The sequence below is a fragment of the Strix aluco genome, chromosome 22, assembly GCF_031877795.1.
Source record: "Strix aluco isolate bStrAlu1 chromosome 22, bStrAlu1.hap1, whole genome shotgun sequence".
Taxonomy (NCBI): Eukaryota; Metazoa; Chordata; class Aves; order Strigiformes; family Strigidae; genus Strix; species Strix aluco.
The window spans coordinates 3,697,759-3,719,669 of record NC_133952.1 but is presented as its reverse complement, the minus strand read 5'-3'; the positions used below and the strand labels follow the sequence as shown (position 1 = coordinate 3,719,669).

Below are 21,911 nucleotides of genomic sequence, written 5' to 3'. Positions count from 1 at the left end.
TAAAAAAACATAGAGTTGATAACTTTACTCAAATGACATTTGGCATTGCCTATAATTTTTGTATTTTAAATGTTACACAACATACTGCCATGTCAAACTTGGAACAAATTTTAATTCTCCTCTTCCAGACCTAGGTAACTTGTTGCATGAAGGAGTGGATTTCAGATCAGGACACCTTTTATCTTTGCCTCCTGTTTCAAGTCTTAGTTTTGCTAAGAGATCCTGCCCTTTTTGCCACATTTCAGCCGTAGTTGTTAGTGGGGCCGAGATGGGATGGTATTGGAGCATGCTAAGGTGAGCAGCTCCTCAAGGTGAGCAGCGCTTCCCAAGGCTTCCTTTCTTTCTCTGAAATCCCGGTGCTTGTCAGGAGGCTGGGGCCAGGCGATATCAAAGGACTTGTGTGGGAGGAGTTCAGACAGGCCGTAGCCTCCTTGTGTCCCCCATCCTGACGCTTCTCTAATGAAATATTTAATCCTTTGATCACGATATCCCCCGCTTGGCAGAAGGCCCGAGGGTGAACAGGCCTTCCCCTCCCGCCCGCCTACCTGCGGCTCTCGTTCTCCCTCCCGTCGTCCCTCCCGGGGCGTCTGCGTCGCCAAGCAACGCCTAAAATGGCGGCGCCCGCGCTAGGCACGCCGGGAGTCGCAGTGCCGGGGCCCCCCTGTCCCTGGGCCCGCCTGCGGCGCGGGACTCGCTTTCCCAGCAGGCACCGCGCGCAGGCGAGCGGCGCCGGCCGGGAGGCTTCGGGGAAGGGCCGAGGGAGGGCATTTACCTGCGGGGAGGAGGGCGCAGGTAGGGCGCGGCGCGGGGGCTGCTGGGACTTGTAGTTCCGCGCCGACGGCCCGTTCGGGGAACCGGAGCGCCGGGCCGCCGCGGGGAGAACTACAACTCCCAGGGCGCCGCGGGAAGGAGCGGGCAGGGCGCCGCCTGAGGGCGGGGGGTACGAACGGGAACCTGCTGCCGGTGCTGCCGGAGGTTGCTCCCTCAGGTAGGGCGGCGGCGCGGGAGGGCGGCCAGGCCCCTCAGGCGGGGGAGGGATGCGGGGACGGCGGGAGGGAAGGAGGGCGGCGAGCCCCCGGGCGGGACGGCGAGGCGAGCCCCCGGGCGTTGCCCCATTGTTCGGGGCGGGGTGTGGGGGGGAGGCGCCGCCGGGCAGGTGAGGCGAGGCGCTGAGGGCGCTGGCGCTGCCTTCAGCGCGGCCGCAGGCGGCAGCGGGCCCAGCAGAGCTGCCGGGCGCGGCCCAGGGCCCCCGCCCCGCTGTCCCGCTGCCGGTGGAGGCGGTGGGGTGCGGAGCGGCGGCAGAAACGTGTTGACCGAGCGGTGCAGCTGGCGGGAGCAGGGGGCGGGCGGGGAGGGCGCGTTCCTGCGGAAAAAGCCCCCGACCCTCTCGCCGGGGCCTGAGGGGGGGCGAGGAAGCGGCGGCAGTGGTTTGCCGTGTAGGGTAAAGCTGGGGAAGAGCCGCCTCTGGTTCCTCCTCCTTGCCCAGCTTTTTCAAGGCTACTTTGTTCCTGATGCGTTTAACGTTGAAGTGTGATATTCTTGAGACGCATTTGGAAAGGAATCGTCTCTTTCTCATGGTCCAATAAAACTCTGGATACTTTTATTCCTAATAAACTAACTCAGTTTACTACGGTTTTTAGCAATCTGGGACGTTTTAGGGTTGTGGGTGTTTGGTGGTTTTGTGTGTGTGTTTTTGTTGTTTTTGGTTTGTTGTTTGTTTTTTTTTTTCCTGGATAAACTTCAAGAGAATATGTACCTCTGTAACACAGATTTTTGTTGCTATGTTTAGGGGAAAAAAAAAAAACAACAAACCTAAAGAGGCCATGCATATGTTCTGTTTCCAAAGTGTCTTTCCCTGTAGTGTATAGCTATACTATTGGCAACCAAATCGCACCAGTATTCATTTCTGCTCTCAGTTTTTAAGGCTGCAACGACTGTTGTAACAGCAGAATGTGTTACTGCCAAGTTTTTGTTTACTGAACAACAGTAAATGTTGGTGTTAATTAGTGTTTGCTCTAGGCACGTTCCAGGTATGTAACTGCTTTTGAAGTGAAGCCTGGCTTAAAGTAGGTATCCTCCTTGTCTCGAGCAGAAGGTGTGTGTTTTTAATTGTTGGTTGCTGTGCTGTTACATAATCATTTTGATGTAAGGGTAGAGATAGTAGTTCTTTTCATGGGTTCATGTTAGGAAAGCTGGAAAAACAAGTCTTCCTTCAGCTTTAATTTATAAAAGATTGTTCTAAGCACAACCCGTATCTGTTGTTCTACCTTGCAGGTTTATTGTGAAACAGTTGCAGCGTCAAGGAGAAATTAGCAGTAAACCACATACCGCAAGCATTCGGTGTTATCTGAGGAAGATGCAGTCCAGTGCATACCTCTGAAGGAGCTGGTAAGTGAGAATTTAGGCCTTTGCAAGCGTGTTGTTTGTGAGACTGCGTTTTGACTTTTGTGGCATCACTGCTTTATCATGACTAATTCAAGGTCACGTCAGAATTAAGAAGCCTTTGGCAGCGGAATGGGTGTTCTACAGTATCAAATTCTGATCTGCTGAGTGAATTATAAAACCACCTGAAATTTAGGTGATGTCTCTTTTTACTGCCATCTTTTTCCACAGACCTGAAAAAATTACCTTGCTCAAACAATGCTCCAGCAAGACTTTAAGCAAGAAAGATACTGCTAACACAACAGAAAGAATAGATGCACAGCTATATGTATGGAAAACGTAGACAAAGATGAATTAAAGAACATGTGTTTCCCACAGGAGTGGGAGGAAAAAGTCTTCTAGTGCTTAGTGTTCGTGAATTGTTTGTGTCCTTTTTTCAAAAGCAACAAGAGGAAGAATCCCCTTAGTGAATCTTAATGTGTTTAGCTTATGTGTATTGTGGCACTTGAGATCCAAGTTGACAGTGATTTGAGAATTGTTTCAAATGTGGAACTCTGGTGTGAAATACTTGTTTTAATTAAAATGTCTGTGTTCTCAAAACTGTGTTGGCATCTCAAGCGTAAATACTTTCTAATTTGGGCTCCAGTTTGTGCATGACATTATCTTTTCTTCTGTTATCCAAAGAGAAAATGCTGCCAAACTTGAAACATATTCTATGGGCTTGTAATTTGTTTTGCTGTGGGTGTCTGATCCTGATCAAATTCACGTACTTAATTTAAAAACTAAAAGTTTAGCTACCTCATTCAGAGGCATGGTTAATATTCGTCTATACTGAATGTCTTAGGGGCTTTAGGGCTTTTTCCCTTTCTAAAGTTACAATTATGGTGTAAAATATTGTCAGGTTGGCAGTAGAACGATTATGATTGACTTGTGGCTGGAAAGCAGTAAAATGAGTTGTGTTACTTTGTGGTTTTGTACAGGGAGACCAATTAACAGTACAAATCCCTACTTGAAGTTGCTGTCTTGTTTGGAAGTTCTGCACTTGATTTATTTTTTTGACTTACAAGTCACAAGCTCTTTCCAGCCTTGCTGAGGTGTGGCACAACCAGACTTTAGGAACACTATATATGTTTTTCATGTTATTACATATAATGAATATGGATGCTTAACTCTGTCATCTTTCATGGGCATTACCCTAAATAAAAGTAGATATCTAGTGTTACCTTTGTGGCTTGAATTTCTGCCTTATTCAGACAGATGTTATTTATATATTATGCTAATAGGCTTCTAATTTTTATTGGCCGATAGAGAATCCAGCAGGATGTGAAGAAGTGGTTCTGGGACCTGGAGTAAAATGTAAATTGAGTAAATATAACATACGTCTCACATGTTTGGAAGCTTTAAAGCAGCTTGCTCATCTCTGCTTTCTTTTTCCTGCAGTTAAAACTGGTTCAAACAAAAAACAACTGAGCAACAACAAATATATATCAAAAGCTATAATAAAAAATATTGGCTGGTGATTTGAGGGCGAATAGATCTCGTGTCCTATTTCTACTGGAACAGCTGCAGGGCAGATGTTCTAGTTTGTTAGAATCACTAGTGGCTGTGAACAAATATCTGCTCATAAGTGCAACAGTCTTGTTGATTAGTGTCTTGATTTATTTCAGGAGTGGAAATACAACCAGTATTGAGCTTATGCTGTATAGCTTTTGCATTCACAAAGAGGAGGATTGGGCACTTAAAAGTGGCTAGTTTTACAAGTGTTTTCTCAGAATAGAGTCATTGAATGTTTTGGGTTGGAAGGGACCTTAAAGATCATCTGGTTCTTGTTTAGTGTGACTTGTTCTTGAAAATAAGTATTTTTCTAGATAACAAGAACGTACTTGTTTAAACAAATGCCTTTTTCATCTGCCTTTTCTTAGTATTGACAGCTATTGTAATAATCAGGTATTGACAGAAATCTGTGCATAGCATCCAAAACAGTAAAGAATTTATCAGCAAATGTCTTTACCAACTCTATTTTCTCCAGAGGAGGTCTTTCTTAGCCAAGAAGCAATATCTCATTTCTGAAGACAGATTGTAGAAAACTGATAGGTAATAAGGCAAACTCTGTGTCTGTATTGTTTAAAGTACCTCCATCCAGATGCACATCCTGAGGGTTGTTTTAACATTAGACTCTGCTGGACTGCCTTGAAAAAAACCTAAAGTTGCGTTACTCAACTTTTACTGCAATAGAAAGGCATAAAAAGAAAAAAACCTCTGTTTTTGAAAAGTTAAATGTGCAAATTAAACTTACACCCAATGTGGTCTAAACCAGAATTATTCATAGCATTTATATAAGTACTCATACTGTTGTACACAACTAGAAAGCTCTCTGTCAAACTAGGTAAGTGCAATGCTCCATCAGCACTCATTTACTGAGTCGTAAACAGCTTCTGTTCTGCTCAAATGTGCTCAAGAAGAAGTTGTTCCCATCAAAACTAGAAGCTATGAGCAAGGGTCTTGGCTTTTGGGGTATGTCCTGCACTCTGGAAAGGTTGTCACCTTTCATCCTCTGAGATGACTTCACCTTTTTGCTAAAACAGGTGTTTGCATTTGAGGTATCTTGTCACGTCAGGCAGTGTTGAAAAATAACGTTAAAGCTTTTCAGTCAGCAATTTATAAGCTTAGCTGTAGATTAGAAATGTATCTTTCCATCCTTGTGTAAAATTCCCAGAGCTAAATTTTCCCTGCTGTTTTTGGGCTGTGCAATCTCTTTCCAGCAGTTCTGTAAACTGCCATAATCCATCTTAATTTTCACTCCAGGATGTGGTGGTGGTACCATTCCCAAAACTAACTAGCTCTTAGTATCTCATTCTGGAGAATCTCTGTACGTACAAAGGCTCCTTGCTGCTTACATTCCTTGGTTCCTATAATCTACGCTGCCAACAGCAAGGCTAGTTGGGCGCTGTCTTGGCTTTTGTCAGCTAGCATCGCACGCGTAGTGCACTTATATTGCCTGCCTGCTTTTCATTTTAGTATAGGTGTTATTTTATTTACGTGTATGTAAATGTGAACTGATGAAATCATGGCTGCTGCAGCTTGACACTGATGGACTTGGCATGCATTGTTATGCTTAAATTGGAAGGTATCGTGACAGCACAACCTTTTCCTGCTCTGCCCCAGTCACCACTAACTGTAGAAATTAGTTGTAGCAGTAAGACCAGAGTTTGGTTTTCAGGAATTGCAGTCCTTTTGGAGCTTTTAGCTGATAGCAGGGGATAATAATAAGTTTTCCCACCAAGCTGAACTAATCTTATTTTGAAGTTGAGGCAACAGGCTTTAAGTGATTTAAAAAAATGAACGGAAATTAATCATAGGAACTGCTCAATTATTTTGTTCCTCAGAAAAACAACTTGCCAAGGGTCATGATACATATTTTGCAGTAATTTAAAACTCATCAACTGTTTTTTTATTTAACAAAAATAGTAACAAATTTCAGTTTGTGAGATGAATCATGAAAGGAGTTTTCCCCTGCAGTTGAAGGCTTTCTTTTGGACACTTTCCTCTTATTAATCTCTTGTTAGAGGGCCTTGTCTGTCCCCATGTTTTATTTATAATATGAAAGACTATATTTTCCTAAAACTACAAGGCTGCAGGTACTGCAGGTTCTGAGAACTGGATGTGGCTTCCAACACTATACTGACTAGAGGATAGGCAGATATTATAATATTGACATAGGGAGTGTCTGAACAATGCAGATCAGTGTGATGTAGCACCTTTTAGTTTATCCAAACAATTTTCTTTAGGATATGTGTGGAGTTACATGGCAAAAGTGAAGGGGGAAAAAAGCAAGGCTTGTAGCAGGCTGCCCAAAGTACTCTGTTCCACATTGAGATCTGTTCTCAGGCAATTGAGAAATACTACTTATTAGGAGACAGACTTCATTAATGTTTCATGACGGTGCTGTCATGGGAGAAATTAATTACAGTATTGCCTTTTCAAAGTGGCATGTGCTCTCTGTCCTGATCCAAATCCATCACAGCTCAATGCTGCAGCCAGAGGAGCCTGTAACTGTGGGGAGGCTTATCAGTGGTGGTGCCAGGCAGTAACTGTTCTATTGCAATCACATTGATTTTTAGATCCTGGGTGTGGAATAGTCTCTGCATGGCCCAGTTTGGAGCAGACTGATAAGGCTCCTTGTTTCTTAGCAACCGCAGTCTGCCATAGCCAGAAACCTGCCCCTCTGCAGCTGGAGGGAAAATTCTGAATGTCTCAAATCTGTGTCTTGAACCAAGGTAAGTCATTCCCCCCCCCTCCCCGGTATATTTAATTTAAAGACCTTTGCATTCAAATAAAAGGAATGTGTTGGCAAAAGTTCCTTAACAAAAGGAAAGCAGAAGTTCTCTGTCATTAATAAGACATTCTAATTTCTTTCCCTGTTCTTGCTTAGACCTGTGTTTTTCCTGGGCATGGAGGTGCCATATGTCCTTCTCTTAACTAGACTCGTAGCAGAAGTTGCCAGCAAATCTACTGAAAGTTCGGTAGGTACTTCATATTTTTTGTCATGCTAGGCACCCTGAAACCAGAAGTATCAGATTATTTTCCTCTTTCATTGCAGTTTATGGAAGACTTTCTAATTCAACAGAAATGACCCGTATACTGCTAGCAGCCATTAACTGAAACTCGTACAGTGGGTCAGTTTGTTGTGATGACCAATTGCCTATTAAACCTTTGAATTCTTCCTAGTCATGAGCTCATAGCCTAGTGGGGATGCAACTGCCAACACCTCACACCATGCAGAAAAAGCACCCTGATGATCAAAAACACACTTTTCAAGCTGCTTGGCAGTTTAGCTACAAACAGTCCAAACCATGGATACCCAAAAGCTAACTTTTCAAATGACTGAGAAGCTCTGAAGCAAACGCTGCTTCAAGTCACAGAAGAAGCTCAGAGTATAAAATCCTGCTTGCAGGAGAGTTTGACCAACAAAACTTTTTAAGAAACTGGTCTTAAGCATGTTATCTATAGATCTTCTGGTTCTTTACTGTAGTCTACCTCCCCGTGATGCACGAACAGTGTGAGGTCAGCCTACTAATGTCAGTTTTGACAGTCCCAACCGTTTCTCCTTTGATTTTTGTCACCCCTGGATTCGATGGGTTTTGCTGATAAGCAGACTAATACTGGCTGTTACACATTAGGTATATTTAAGTTACTCCTGTGGCTGAATATAGACCAGGTCTTGTTAATTTTGACCAAGAACACTCCATCTTTTTTTAAGACTTCTAAGATTTGACTTGCTGTATTCTTTAGGGGAATGTATCTGCAAAACTTTAAAAGGCATTGGAGTTTTGTGGCTTGTTTCTCTTGTGCACATTCAAAGAGTGGATGTGCCCAGGTCTATATGGGATGTTACTAATATCAAAAGAACCACAGAGTTTCTAACAACCATTTCTCTCTAAGCCTATGTCACAACTTGCTGTAATTTGTAAATAATTTTGAAACTGGCTTTTTCATAAACAAACAAAAAATAAAAATAAACTACGTGCCTTGAGGATACGGAAGTTATTTTTTTTATATTAACTGTTGAAGGAAGAAGCTTTTGCAGTCCTGCTGGATTGTTCTGCCGAATGTAGATGTTATCACAGAATCATCTGGGTTGGAAAAGACCAAAAGATCATCACTTGCAGTATGGGCATTCAGTGAAAACTGGGGTTTGCCAGTCATTTTGCCAATACTATTTCTGAGCAAATCTGTTAGGGCATTTGTGTGGGGCTGTGGGCAGGATAACTCCCCCTCTGAACTGTTCTTCACTGAAGAATTTAGCAAGTATATTTCTAAAGCAGGTTTTTTTGAGGTTTTGTCCAGTGTCAACAGTCAAGTGTGGATTTGTTCTCAAAGTGTTAGTCTGGGGAGCAGCTGCCAGGTCAAAATCAGCTCGATGGTGCAGCTAGCTTGTTCTCTCTTTGTAAGGTTGCTTCATGCAAAAAGAAAAAGTTACAGCAAGTTTTAACTGCAGTCACTGCTTATTCCTCTGCTTTCTCTGTAGATTTTTTTGTTGAAGCGTTTTAGTAAACTTAAGAACTGCGTGAAATGTAATGTCATTTCTTTTCTTAGGTTTCAGAAACAGAATGCTGTGTGGATATGTTGGATTCAAACAGTTCCTGTCCAGTAACCAACCAGTGCAGTCCAGGTATAGTGTGTCATTGTTTAATAAAATTCCAGATTGTTTTTGACAGTTAACACCAAAATACAGTGCCTGATTAATTGGGGAGTGAAAACAAAATAATTAGTGCATGTACATATCGAAGTCTTTCTTCCTCTATATACACAAGGTAACGCTTCTTTTAACTCACAAATGTTCTTGCATGATAAGGAGAATAGACAATTATTAATAAGGTTATTCTTTATCTTTTTTTAGTGTGCAGTTGGATTATGTAAGAGCTATTGTAAATGCTTAAAAGCCCTAAAAGCCCATATAATGAACATAAAAAGCAAAAATGCTGTAATGCGTACCTAAGGGAGCATTAAGAATGACTTCAATATTGTCTTGTTAGCACAGAATGCCTCATTCTTCCTTGTGCCATATATGTAGAGTTGTTTTCTTCTAAATGGAGTTAACTTTTGGTGCTCCAGCAGTAGCAAAAGGGTGGTCTCTTTTTAATGCCATCTTATTTAAAATAGGAGAGTAAAAGCAGGAAAATGGCTTCAGAGCCCACAGTAACAAGAGAATTAGTGACTTAAAAATTGGGGTCCACTTCTGGGTTCAGTCATTTCCTTGTGGTGGTTGTTAAAGCATTTTAAGCCTATCTATTTTCACTGCTTCATTAGCTTCTCTAGCTGTTGCTTCATTTAATGCATTCATTTCTGCTTCTAAATGATCCTGGATATGGTATAAACTATTGTCTGCAAGTTATGGGACTGTGTTCCCTTAAATCTTATTGTAAACTGATGATCTACCCCTATCTTTGGTGTCGCATAAGTGCTTTGATGCTTCCTTCCTATTACTGTAGAAAGTCTTTGCCCTTATATCGGGTCTGTTTGTGTTTAGATTAAGTGTCAGATGTAATTTATTACTGTGGGCATCAAATGTGCTGCTCCTCTCTAAGGAAACCGTAGCAGCAGAGCTGTTTTCAAATCAGCACCTTACTAATGGTTTGCTTTATGGGATAATTGATACCAGTTTGGCTCAAGGCTCTATAGAACTGGATTTTAGCCAGCACAGTAAGTTTTTTTCCTTTAAATGTAGACTGTAATATGATCTAGTAGGAATATCCTTCTAATCTTCATGTCTCAAGTCTAAGCCTCAAGTGAAACCACCATGGCTTTATTGTATTAAATGAAGTTGTTATTGAAGATGTGCCCTAAAATTTTTTTTCTCTTAACAAAGACATAGCAGTATGTGCATTTAAACATAAAATGAGAGATTTAAACATCAGAGACATAGGCCAAGATGAAAGTTTAATCAGCCTGCATGGTAGGGTGACTGATAGAAAACACTCGCCATCTGTCACAGAATAGTTTAAACGGGCTTGGGTTCTTCTTAAAGTGAAACAAATAGTACAGTACTTGAGAGGACTGAGGCATGGGAAAAAGACTCTATTATGGCAGTATTCATATTTTTAGCGTGCCATGCTTCAAGTGATTGACTGCGGGGCCGCCAGCATTTTTTTTCATCCAAGTACGCTCTGGTTCTTAGCATCTTTGTCCCTGCCTACTTCTATTTTCAGTACTATATATTAAAATGGCATTAAACTTTGTTTCAACAGTGTATGACCTCTGAAAATAAATGGTAAAATTCTGCTTCTTTTTTAGTATTGTTGAGGGTAGTTACAGGTTGTTAGACGCTTCCCATTTTTCTCAGAACTGAAATGTGAAGCAATGAATGGAGCTATGTTGAAATTGCCCTCTGGGAGTTGTTTGCTTATAACTCTTTCTCCTTTTTGGCCCTTGAAAGGTTTTTTCTCTTCTGGAATAAACACTTTGAAATGAAACTTCTTAACTTGTGTAACATAATAGGAGGCAGGAGATGTTTTTAACCAGTAGACCAAACGGAGGGAATTTCTGTTGCCTCTACTTCTTTCTGAAGACTAGGAAATATCTCCAGTGTCGCTTTTGTTTTCAAACCTCTGTACCTCTTATTCTTATGCAGGTTGTTACAGACGATGGAATGAGGATGGTAGTAGCAGCTGCATTAAATGCAGAAATGAAACCCTTCCTGTTTACAATCTGACTGAATGCAGAAATAGTGAGTCATTTACCATCCCTTTATTTTGATGGGTGTCTCTTGGTACTGAGATCTCTTCTTGCATGCGTGGTCCAGCAAAGACTGTTCAAGAAGCCATCAAATGTTGCAGATTTTTTTTTTTTCCCTCCCTTGTAAAACTTCAACATTTTCCAGAGTCCTCGTATAACTTTGAGCTTTTGCACGTGCAACAAAAGCTATGGAAACTTTGAAATTCAGCTTGCAGAAACTGTGCAGAGCGCTGTGGAACTGTTTCAGAGTTGGGGTGGGGGGGAACCAACAAAATCTTGTTATGTATTACAGTACCTAATCTGTGAAGCCAAACGCAACATTAAAAAAAAAAATCATTCTGCCCAATGTAAGTTCTTAAAATAAAGAAGAAAAGTCTTAAACATCAAAATGATTAAACTTACAGGGTAGGACCTGTATCAAACATGCAGGGAATACTGAATTTTGTGGCAGCTTTAATCTCTGCTGTAAGAAAAAGGCATTTGCTGTGGGTGTTTGCTAGGGACTGCTCCAGAGCATGAAACAGCTCAGACTGTACTTGAGCTCTTTGAAAAATCTGTATTAAGAAGTCTAGATTCATTTTGTACGTGTGCTTTATTTGAGGTGGGAACCATTCAATTCCTTGTAAATATTTTTAATGTCTTTGTAAATATTTTTAATGAAAGAGATAAGAATCTTGATCTAAGTTTCTGGGAAATACACTAGTGAATTATTCTCTTTTTGGACAAATTCTGATGCTGCTTGTTTTCTTCCTTTGTTTGAAATTCTCAAAAGTGATATAAAGAATGAATTTTTCATGGGGAAAAATCAGGATTCTTACACAGTTTCAAATAACTATTGAGAAGTGTAATAGCCTTTTACTAAGATTTTCAACAAATCTGTAGTTTTTGTCAGATTTTACCTTAAAAAATTCTCTTTGATTGCAGCTGGTATCAGAGGAATGAATTTCCAAATGAATATAAGCACTGTAACTCCTTTCATACAGAACATAGGTGAGTAAATGGAAATAGCTACTGAGTGCAGGCGTTGTGATTATTCACTGTGTACCAGCCCCTTCATCACATGGCATTTGAATCAAGTTGTAAAATACATTTTTCTGTAGCATAGGTTTCATTCTAAAGGTAGTAGCCATTTTTACTTTTTCTGGTTTGTTCTCAACAAGAAGCTTTTGTAAGTCTTCGAGTTGAATTTTGAGGTAACTGTATTTTACTGAATGGTTCTTTCGTCTCGTCCTAGTGACCTTGAAGTGATTTTTCCGGTACAGGTTGAGCTGGTTATTTATGAAACCCCATAACTTGAGTTTTGAACCTTATGCTGCAAGAGTTTTGGTTTTTAGGGGTGAGGCAACATCTGTTACATCTTGGTTAGCCTTTCTATAGGTTGATTTTATCACTGCTGACCAGTCCTTTCTGTTTAATCTCCTAAAAATACTTGTTCGATGCGCTGGTAACAATAATACAAATTGAGCATATTTAGATAGCAGCATCGCATACTTCAGCAAGAGAGAGGATGCCAGATGAAGTGATTTAGTGTTACAGGGTGAGTGCTTATCATCAGTGCTCTTGAAAAGCTAAACAGCCACGTCAAACTTGAGAGCTGCTGATCCCTTTGTAACATTCGTCTTGTCGTGTGTGTGTGTACTTGACTTGAAGTATCTAGTGCTCTTCGGAATGTGGACTTCTCAAGCAGAGCTTGTCTACAATAAGATCATAAACAACTTTTGTTTCTTAAAATACTTGCTCTTTGGAGTCATAATCTTAAATAAATAAACCAGCAAATGTGCAAGGTGTTTTTTTGAGGCAGGGAAAGTGGAATAGAGGTGAGGGAGGGCACCTTTTGTTAATGTCTGCCTCCTTTGGATGATTCCTGTATCAGTCACTTGTGGAAAACATAATACTGGGTGTACTCTACCAGTGGTGTATTGTCTGTTGACAAGTTCTGTCTTTAGGAGACTCTGTTTAAGGAATAAAAGTACAATATTAATGTTGAGTGCCTCCCAGCACTGGTTTTGAAAGTTACCTAAAAGAAACAGAACGATGGATTAAGAAGTTGTGACTATCTTCAGGAGAGACTAAGGTTTTTCTGACATTTGGCAGGTGGGGTTGGGGAGGTTCATATAACGAAATGAGTATTGAAAAATCTTTTGCAAATGTTTCAGTGAGGTCTGTCTGTATATGAAAAAAAACCCACTGTGTTTTTTCTCATGTGAACATCAGGAAGTTGGTCTTTATCTTTTGTTTAACCCTTCTATTAGAAGAGATTTCTAGTGAATAATAGTCTTTTCTCTCTTTTTATATTTTTTTTGTACAGGGGGCCCAGAAGTGGCAGCCTCTCTCATCTTAGGGACATTTTTCATCAGTTTATTCCTGATTCTGTCTGTTGCTTCTTTCTTCTACCTCAAACGTGCCAATAAACTTCCTAATGTTTTCTACAGAAGAAACAAAGGTAAAATACCTCTAATTGTCTATTTAATCTCTAAAGTTTTGGCCTTTGCTCAGTTTCTTAATTTAAAACCTTTTAAATTTCTTCGTATCAGTGTTTTGACTTAATGTAGCTGCTGCTGTCTCTTATGATCATCCAAAGCAATGCAAACTAATGAAAAATGTTCTCCTGCTATGTATTTCCAGTATAATGTTTTCATGGCAGTGCAGAGGATGTCTGTTCTCAGTCTAACTGTGCTTAGGTGCATGTTACACAGTATCTCTTACTAACCCAGCTATTGGTTTTTGTAGCTTTCAAAGATTTGCCAGAGTACAATACTTGATGTTGTCACTGACTATTAGATACCAGATTTCAAAAAGGGGAAAAAAAAAAAAAAAAAGAAATCAGTTGATGCTTTTTGCTCAGAGGGTGTTTTTATAGAACTTAATAATACTTGTTTATTTCAGTACACAAAATGCCAGACATTTATAAAGCCTTACAAGCAGCAGTGGTTGATTAATTCTTCATTTAGAGAGAAGGGAACTGTAATACGAAATGGCAGTGTGCTTACCCTGGATGTGTCAGCGGCAGGAGAAAGGGAAGGGGATTTGAGGTTCCTCATTATAGCACTACTCATTCACTGTGTTTGCCCTTTAAATTCAGGATTTACTGGGGCTTGAAGAGCTAACTGCCTGATTATTTTTTTAAAGCAAACACCTCTTAGCTTTTATTTTTATAATGAAATTTATTCTTTATTTCTGCCATTCCTTTTACTGAGAAATGAAGCCACGTAACTAAAATGCAGTGACCTGACTTCATGCCAAAGTGATTCCAGAAAAGCTAGGGAAAGAATACCCGGGATGTGCTTAGCCATAGGGCACCAAGACTTTATGTAGACATCTGGCTCTTTCAGATGCTTCAGTTTCTGTGAAGTTGTTCTGTGTCCACATTTTACTGGTCTTCAATATCTAGCAGGTGCTGAGCAAAATACGTGGAAGGTGATGTCTCCATTTTGCCCAGTGTTTTGCATGAAGCTGAGGCTGATCTATGACTCTGTCTTGCCCCTTCTATGCAGTCACTTTGAATGATTCCCATGACAACCTCCAGCACAGCATTTGCTGTGTTAGAGCTCCTTCTGTTGAAAGCAAGCTGTTTACTGGTTAGGTCTGCTAAACAAATAGACCTTCTGTTACTTCATTCATGTCTTACAGAACCAAGCTCAAGCTAGACTGTCACAACCGAAATAAGCTTAAAAAGAGAAAAAGAAGGGGGTGGGTCGAGCAATACAATTCCATTGTTTAACTAAGGATGTTGTATCCAGTCATAGTAGCTTCATGGAACATCACATTTCCAGTCTCTGTGGTATCATTTCCTGTAAAAGTCTACAACGGTAGCTACCTCAGGTCTAAATTGATCAGTGCCACAGGACCTGCTTAGCGCACTAATCACAACTTCCATATTGAAACCTCTATTGAAACCACTATTTGCATGTGTCTTCAAGTAAATTGAGTTAGTACAAGATTCTCCTTCAGTTCTTAAGTGGGTCAAGAGCTGTTGTTCTATGACATTTCTAAGCTGGCAGGACACCAGCCCTCTGTTGAGGCTTCAGTGATACTGGTCTGACTCCCACTTATTGTGGGGATAGTTCACTCTGCTCCAGCGGGCTAAAGCGTTGATGTCCTCCTTTGAAGGAGAAGCACTAGAAACATTTCTCTGGCTTATTATCATGTTAGCTTTCTTTCTGTCTGGATGATGATCATGTGGCCTATAAAGGCAGCAAGCTCTTGCATAAAAAGGTTGCGTCTTTCACTGCTCAATTGTTTTCTATTTATACTGCCTTTTTCTGGTAGTTGGCTCAAAGTGCCATTTTTCCTGTTGAAGCTTCTTAACATTAAAGAGATACTGCTGTGGCTACCTTCTTTGAAAGCAAAATAAGTCATTCTTGGAGACCTTTGCAACCCTTTATCTCTAATCTTGAAAAGAGTCCTACAGGCAATGTATTCTACTAATGGGATTTCTGAATGTTCTGATCTGTTTTGGTAGTCTGTGACAAAACTATTTTTTTAACAATGGAATTATTCTGTTGCATGCATGTATTTTTAAAAAACTAGTAGTTCTAGTCTTCTAGATTAATGATGGTTAGTCTCTCTCTTTCTCTTTTAGCATCTGTTCTCCAGCCTAGTGAAACAGTAAGTAAATTCTGTCCTTTCAATAGGAACAAGCAAGCATAAAACATCAAGTAAATGATAACTTAAAGTTTTAACAGTTTGTTAGGGAGCTACTGAATCTGATGTATGAGAGACTGAAAAAAAAATAAAAGATATTTTGGGGTTCTTTGTCCAAATTGGAAAAAAGGTGAAAGATGAATACTGACCATATGGATTCTGTTGAGCTATTTTCTCCAAGAGAGATTATGTACACAGTAAATGTTATTGGAACCCTAAAATTTTCCTGTATTTTTTTAATGAAAGACTGTGAAGACAAAAGGTGCTTTGTTTGACATAATCATTCTTCTATTATGCAGGCATCCATGATACCCCCCCCAGCTTCTTCAGGTGAGGAACTGTTCTCTGGGGCATGCTGCTACAAATATTTTACCTGTTGGCTTCCCTTTTATGCACCTCGTTATTGAAAAGCAGGCAAACTATCTCAAAGTGGATGTGCTAAGAACACACAGCAAGTCAAACCAATTAATTGTAAAGCCTGGTGTAGAACTGTGGAATCTGTTGAGGGGACAGAAATCCGATGAAATCTGTCTAGTAGACCTTTCTGATAGGATTTATTGCTTTAATTAATGTAGTCATACAGTATTGATGGAGTACTTTATGTTAAAATAGATCTTTGACAGCTCCTAAAATAGATCTTCGACTTCTCTATCCTAATAGAGAAGTCTTACAAGTAGGTGCAATATTTTTTCATAAGTGCTCAAAAATAAATTATTCAGTCAGGGACCTATTTTAAGGATTGGAATCTTCTTGACAATGCCAGGTTGGGTCACTTTTGGACTTGCTAATTTGAAGCTTATCAGCTTCTTAAATAACACAGACTGTTTGGAATATACAGGTTTGTGTGTATGTGCTGTGTGGGGTGTTTGTAGGTTGTCTCTTTTTGGCAAGGTGGGTTTTTAATATGTGTGAAACTTGGGCAGGAATGTATTTCTTGGGGAAGATTTCATCTAATCGGCTTGTCTTAATTTTCCTCCCCAATTTTTCATAATTTCATACTCTAATCTGCTGGTTTAGACCAGGTCTGGGTAATCCAAGAGCCAAAACCTGCTTTTTCGTGGGCCTCTAAATTTGTGCTACTTCTAGGAAATAGTACGTGCTGTTCTTACACGATTAATGTGCCAGTGAGAGCCTAATAAAGCATGGAATATCTAAATATCACTCTCCCAAAATATATATTTAAAAGGGCAATGGATTACGCCTAATCAAATCAAGGCATTCTTTTAAGTGTCTCTGACTATGTAGCAAAGTTTGAAAAGAAATAGGTAGTAAAGGATATATTTTGCAAATGCTAGAAAATTTTATATCTATACATGAAATTAGAGTGGCTAGGAAAGTGGATTTGTTTGGCCAGGGTAATATAGTAAAATATCTCGTCTCTGTGCTTGATCCATGTACTTTTGAGACAATGTGGTGACTTAAGCGTGAGACTGACTGAATCTTCTAAAAAGTTAAGAGATAATGGCCTTCTAAGCTCAGCAAAATTTCTGGTCTCACTTCTCATGTATGCATAGACCTTTTTAATCAAGATGGTATAATTAAAATTTAATTTTTATTAATGCAGTCTTTAACTTTTAAACATCCTTTAGATGTGTTCCAAACTTGGTCTGGGTCTGGCTGTTAAACTGGCAGCCAGTGCTGCTTCTGAAAAGTCTGTTTCCTTACCTGAATTGTTTTTTAATGAAAGACTGAAGACGAAAGGTGCTTTGACATGATCGTTCTGTTATGCAGGCATCCATGATACATCCAGGGTTCTCTTAGGGCTGAAAATGGAAAGCTACATGTACTTACAAATAATGGAAATGCCCGTTTGTAATGAACATCTTATTTAGTAGGGCATTAGAAGCTTGTGTAAAAAGTTTTTGAGGACTTTTGCCTTATCAGCTCTATGTAGGGTTTTTTGTGTTTTGGGTTTGTTTTGGTTTTTTTTAAAGTCCAGAATGACTCTGATCACTCAGGAATTGTTGGATGGCATGTGGTGTTATAAATTAATGATGAAGACATGCTTATACAGCAGGTGCTAATGATGTTTCTGTGCCCACCATTTCAGTTCGGAAGCCACGATATGTCAGACGAGAACGGTCACTAGTGACATCCACATCTGCTGCTATGATCTCTTCTTCCGAAACCAGGGTCAGCAATGTTTAGCCTTCATTCTTGACTGAGGACTTTATAAGTGTACACAGTGTCGAAGAAACTTTTTCTGAATCCACTGAAGTGCCAGGAAAACATCGCAAGCAGCTGACCTAAATGGAAGCCAAATTACTGTGTCAAAGGGTTTGTGCCAAATGTTAACAGAGAAATGAACTAATGCAAAGATACTGATGGCAGGCTACATCCAGTTCGGTGAACTGCTTTGGTGATCTTGAAATGCACTATTCCAGCTCTCTGGTTTCATTTGACTCCTGCAGATGCTGTGTTTAAAATCTTTAAAGAATCTGCCTTTCTTTGGTACACTTTCAGTTTTGGCAAGTTTTTCTTCCTGTGTTGTGATGTGTTCTGTGTCCCCAGAGCTGAATGTCTCAGTGCTGCAGGCCAACATGAAAGACTGGGATTACTCAAGGATGTGGACTTGTTTGAAGGACCCACTTGTAAATGCTAACACTAAGTGCCACTGCTTTAACGTCGTAGGACAATATAACAATACTTTACATGCAGTATCCTTTTGAAGCAAAAATTGATGCCTCCTGGAGCATCTTCTTCAGCCTATGACATAGCTGACCCTGGTTCTTAACTGTGAATATAGACCCACTATCCAGATACTGTTCTTGGTGCTTTTGAAGGCCGTGGTCAGTATGGGTCCTATCCCAAGTGTGGCAATTTGTTGGGAAGCTTTTCCAATTGGCTTCAGCGCAGTCCTGGGATAAAGAGCCATTTGCTGTGGCTTTGTAAGGCTGCTATGTCTGTCCTGCAAAGACTGTCCCTACTAGCTTCCTTCCCTTACCGCAGCCAAGGGAAGGGAATGAAGGGAAACCAACATTCCTGCAGGTAGCTGAGTGTCTGTTAGATGTGTCAGTGAGTACTGAGATGAACCAGAGAGGTCAGGTGAACTTCTGCCAATGCAATAAGGGGTTTCTTTGGTCAAGCCCTTCAGTAACATGCCTGAGATCTGCAGGCCAGCACCTTATGACTGAGCTCAACAAGTATTTCCTTGTTGAAAGCGCCAGCCTAAATAGCCCCCACTCTCAGATGCTTGTTCCTGCCCATCTTATGCCAGCTGTGTGGCTGAGTAGTCACTCGATCAGGAAATTAAAGTAGCTGGAAAATACTTCTTTTTGGCTAGGTTATCCTTCACCAATCTTTTTCGTGTCATGGCTGACTGTTGCCATGTGAACACAGCTATCAGCATAATGGGCACAGTGGTTTGGGCATAGGAGTGGGTGACTGGGAAATCAGTGAAAAACCTGAGGTTGCTAAATTGGTTGAAGTGTCACTGTCACCATATGTGGAATTATAACTATGCAGCTTGTGCATTGCCACCTACCTGTGTTGCTATTGCCTCTTTTGGTTTAGCTGGCACTCAATTATGGGTCTGTGCTCCTAAAATAAATCACTTGGAAGCTCTTCATCAGCATCCACTGGCATGAACCTAAACTGGAACAGTCGGTTCTCTTTTTCAGGAAAATGTGAACATAACTGTCTTGAGCTGACGTGACACCCATATGGAGAAGTCCAGAGCTTGTGATCCAGATTCCCTTTTCTCTGTGGTTAGAAGCTTATTCAAAGCTGAAAGATGAGAACCGGGATGGGAGGAGATATATTTATCTTCTTGAATAGACCTGGTTTTGTGTAAGTTTTAGTGCAGTTTTATTTACTGTTATCTCTCTCCTTACAAGGTATGGAGATCTCTTGTAGCATCCAAACAAGCTAGGGCAAAGATTGGGGATAAACAAACCATGAAGAGGCCCCCATGCAAAAAAAAAAAAAAAAGCCTGAATTGCCATATGGAGAAACTTAGGTTGTCTTTCTATCACAATGATGAATAAAATTTTTGTTCTGGACAAAATGGAAGACAGTGGACAATGCCATTTTGAGACCCTTCAGCTTTCAATATGAAATGCGCTTTATAGTTCCAAGTTTAGGAGGTGGCAGTTTTGTTTCTGTCATTTTGGTGTCTTTTTATCTTTGTGCTGCTGTGATTTTCCACAGGTAGAACTTGTGTCTGGAGGTCATAGGTTTTTCCTGAACTTAGTTGCTGAATGTTTTCCTAACCACTAAGCAAAAGGAGTAACTATGCAAATAATGCCAAGAAACTGCACCTTTGAAAGCAGGGAGTTTCTGCTTGCAAATCTGTCAATGATAGTGCATTCTTGTATTGCTTAGTTGCTAATATATTCTTTTTACACATAAGTTATTGAAGGATCGTTCATGTCACTGTACTGTCTGAACCCTATCTTATCCTTAAGTGCATATTGTAACTTAGTTTAATGTCAAGTGTCTAATGCTCTAACTTCTGTGCAGTCAAGTTTTTCTCAGAGATAACATCTCTCTCCCCTTCCCATACTCTTCTCCCCCAGCAAACTCTTAAATGCAGCAGATATTTTTACTAATTTTTTGTGTTTCAGGAACTGTTCAGCTTTTGTTGTTGCTGTCTGACGCAGTGGACTCCTGGTCTAAATGGTTTCTTATTTGTTTGCACTGTCTAATTAAATATATAATGTGGTGTTTTGGTTTCCATCTCCCTTCAAAATAATACCTATATATATTTTAAAAAATTGGCTTTAATGAACCCTGATATTTAATGTATTTGTATATTTTTAAATTGTGCCAAAATAAACAATATTTGAGCCTTTTTTTTTAATGACTGTGGAGGTCATCCATGCGTTTCCTTTTCAAGCACAGAATGAAGGGAGCAAAATTAGCACCCAAAGTAGATCATTGTTTCAGCTCATATGGCATGTTACCTCCACCAGAACTGAAGCTTAAAAAAAAAAAAAAAACCTCTGCTCAATGATCCTGCCCAGTTCTACAGTAGGATAGCCAGGCTATTCTTCTGCAGACTGCATCTTCACACCTTGTAACCCTATGGCAAAAGCCGCCCATAATGGCCTTACCAGTAGTGGCATGGAAGTAACTCTTTGACAGAGAATGTAGCTTCAGTAAATGACAGAATTTTTGCATTAGTGTATGTTTACTTAAATCTCATTCAAAGAAGAGAGCAGCTTCCTCTTACTCCTGCTAAACAGTGCCAAATGTACCAGAAGTTGAGATAATGAGGATAATTTCTTATCAACTGATGCGAAGATTATGGTCTTGGGGGTTTGGATGTCTTCCCCCATCTGATCTCTGATTAATTTAAAAAAGGGGAATTTGGTACTCTTGTTGAACTTCTTGCTTACAAATGTATCTTGTGTTCTTAACTCCAGTTGCCAAAACAATCCATAGCGAGAGCGGAGCCAAAGGAAACTGGGATGCTGAGCCATCTGGTCTGAAATACTAGTTAGTTAAATTCGGCAATGCTCTTTTTCCTCACAAAACTAGCTGAGGTAGCCTGATGTATGAGAAAGATGCTGCTTGTAGTGAAGTATGCTGATGAGGAAGGATAAGCCAAATGCCTTAATGCCTACTGTGCGCGCACCGTGGAAAGTCTAATAAACTTTGTTGTCAAAGCCAAGGTGACAGTGTCACATACAAAGAGAAATCAACCTGGAAAATTATCCCACTGGGACGGGAAGACTTAAAAGTGGATTTGTCAGTTAAATGGACTCTGACCACCATGTGCACCAAAATCTAACAGCCTTTGGGAAGAAGTAGTACTTACGAGTCTGTGCAATTAATCACCCGCCTGAATTCAGTAGGTGAAATGGGCAGTGAGCGAACCGGGGCGAGCTGTAAGCGGATGTGCAACACCAGGGAACAATTTGAGACTGTATTTTGCACACCTGAGAGGAGCTGCCTCCCTTATCCATATGACACCATCTGAAGGTGAGTGCATTGTAGATGGAAGACTGACAAGCATGTCTTAAATTTGTAAGTCTAAAACCTTGTGTTTCACTAAAATTTGTCATCCAGTTATAGGCCCTCCAGAAGGCTGGTGTCATATGCATAAAGAATGAAACAGAAATGATACTGCATACAGACACTAAAGTATTTTGCTGTGTTAAACTGCATGAAGTTTGCTAGATTAAGTGATAAAGCTTTGTGCAAACATAATGACTTGGGTTCAACCTGCCTTCCCCTCGGTATTAATCAAAGTTCACAGAAACTCTGTTCTGAAGTTGACTCCTGTGTCTTTCTCTGCTTTTTTTTTTTTTTTTTTTTTTCCCCCCCCCCCCACCTCTCTTCTCTCCCCTGCCTCCATCAAAAGCTTCTTGGGAACGTTGCTTGGAAATACACCTGGGATTACGGGCACAAGTCTGTAACTTCCTGACAGTAAAATCTGAAGGCTGAAAGCTGTTAAATTATAGAAGAAAATGAAGGGGAGTAGAAAAAGAAGCTGGGGGGACAACTTAGGTGCTAATTGGGAAAAAGGAACAAGGTTTTTGCATCCTGTGTAACTCCAGAGGGACAAGAGCAGTCTAAATTGCATGGACAAAGAGAAGGGAAGAGTAGGAAAAAATACCTAAATTGATACAAAAGCCTGAGGCGCTTTCATCTACTTGAGATTTGTAGATAACTGGGTGGAGAGATTCAGTGGTGTGTGACTGCAT

The 21,911-nt window shown here is 40.4% G+C and overlaps 1 protein-coding gene across 2 annotated transcripts; it reads left to right on the top strand.

Moving 5' to 3' along the window:
- The first annotated feature begins 822 nt into the window (after positions 1-822).
- C22H1orf159 (chromosome 22 C1orf159 homolog) lies at positions 823-20,062 on the top strand. Of its 2 annotated transcripts, XM_074848312.1 has the most exons (11): positions 823-988; positions 2,275-2,388; positions 6,504-6,659; positions 6,815-6,905; positions 8,479-8,554; positions 10,514-10,609; positions 11,542-11,607; positions 12,926-13,060; positions 15,200-15,225; positions 15,561-15,591; positions 17,312-20,062. In XM_074848312.1, the coding sequence occupies exons 4-11, from the start codon at positions 6,834-6,836 to the stop codon at positions 17,407-17,409; spliced, it is 600 nt and encodes a 199-aa protein (XP_074704413.1). In that variant the 5' UTR covers positions 823-988; positions 2,275-2,388; positions 6,504-6,659; positions 6,815-6,833; the 3' UTR covers positions 17,410-20,062. The 2 variants fall into 2 exon arrangements, with proteins under 2 accessions (XP_074704413.1, XP_074704414.1); XM_074848313.1 differs by lacking the exon at positions 823-988 and having other exon boundaries at positions 1,403-2,388.
- The last annotated feature ends 1,849 nt before the right edge of the window (positions 20,063-21,911 follow it).

Bases quoted from the DNA above. Each gene is read 5' to 3' on its own strand.
- C22H1orf159 (XM_074848312.1), top strand. From the start codon at position 6,834: ATGGAGGTGCCATATGTCCTTCTCTTAACTAGACTCGTAGCAGAAGTT. The intron at 6,906-8,478 runs GTAGGTACTTCA...TTCTTTTCTTAG, and splicing joins GCAAATCTACTGAAAGTTCG to GTTTCAGAAACAGAATGCTG. The intron at 15,592-17,311 runs GTGAGGAACTGT...CCACCATTTCAG, and splicing joins ACCCCCCCCAGCTTCTTCAG to TTCGGAAGCCACGATATGTC.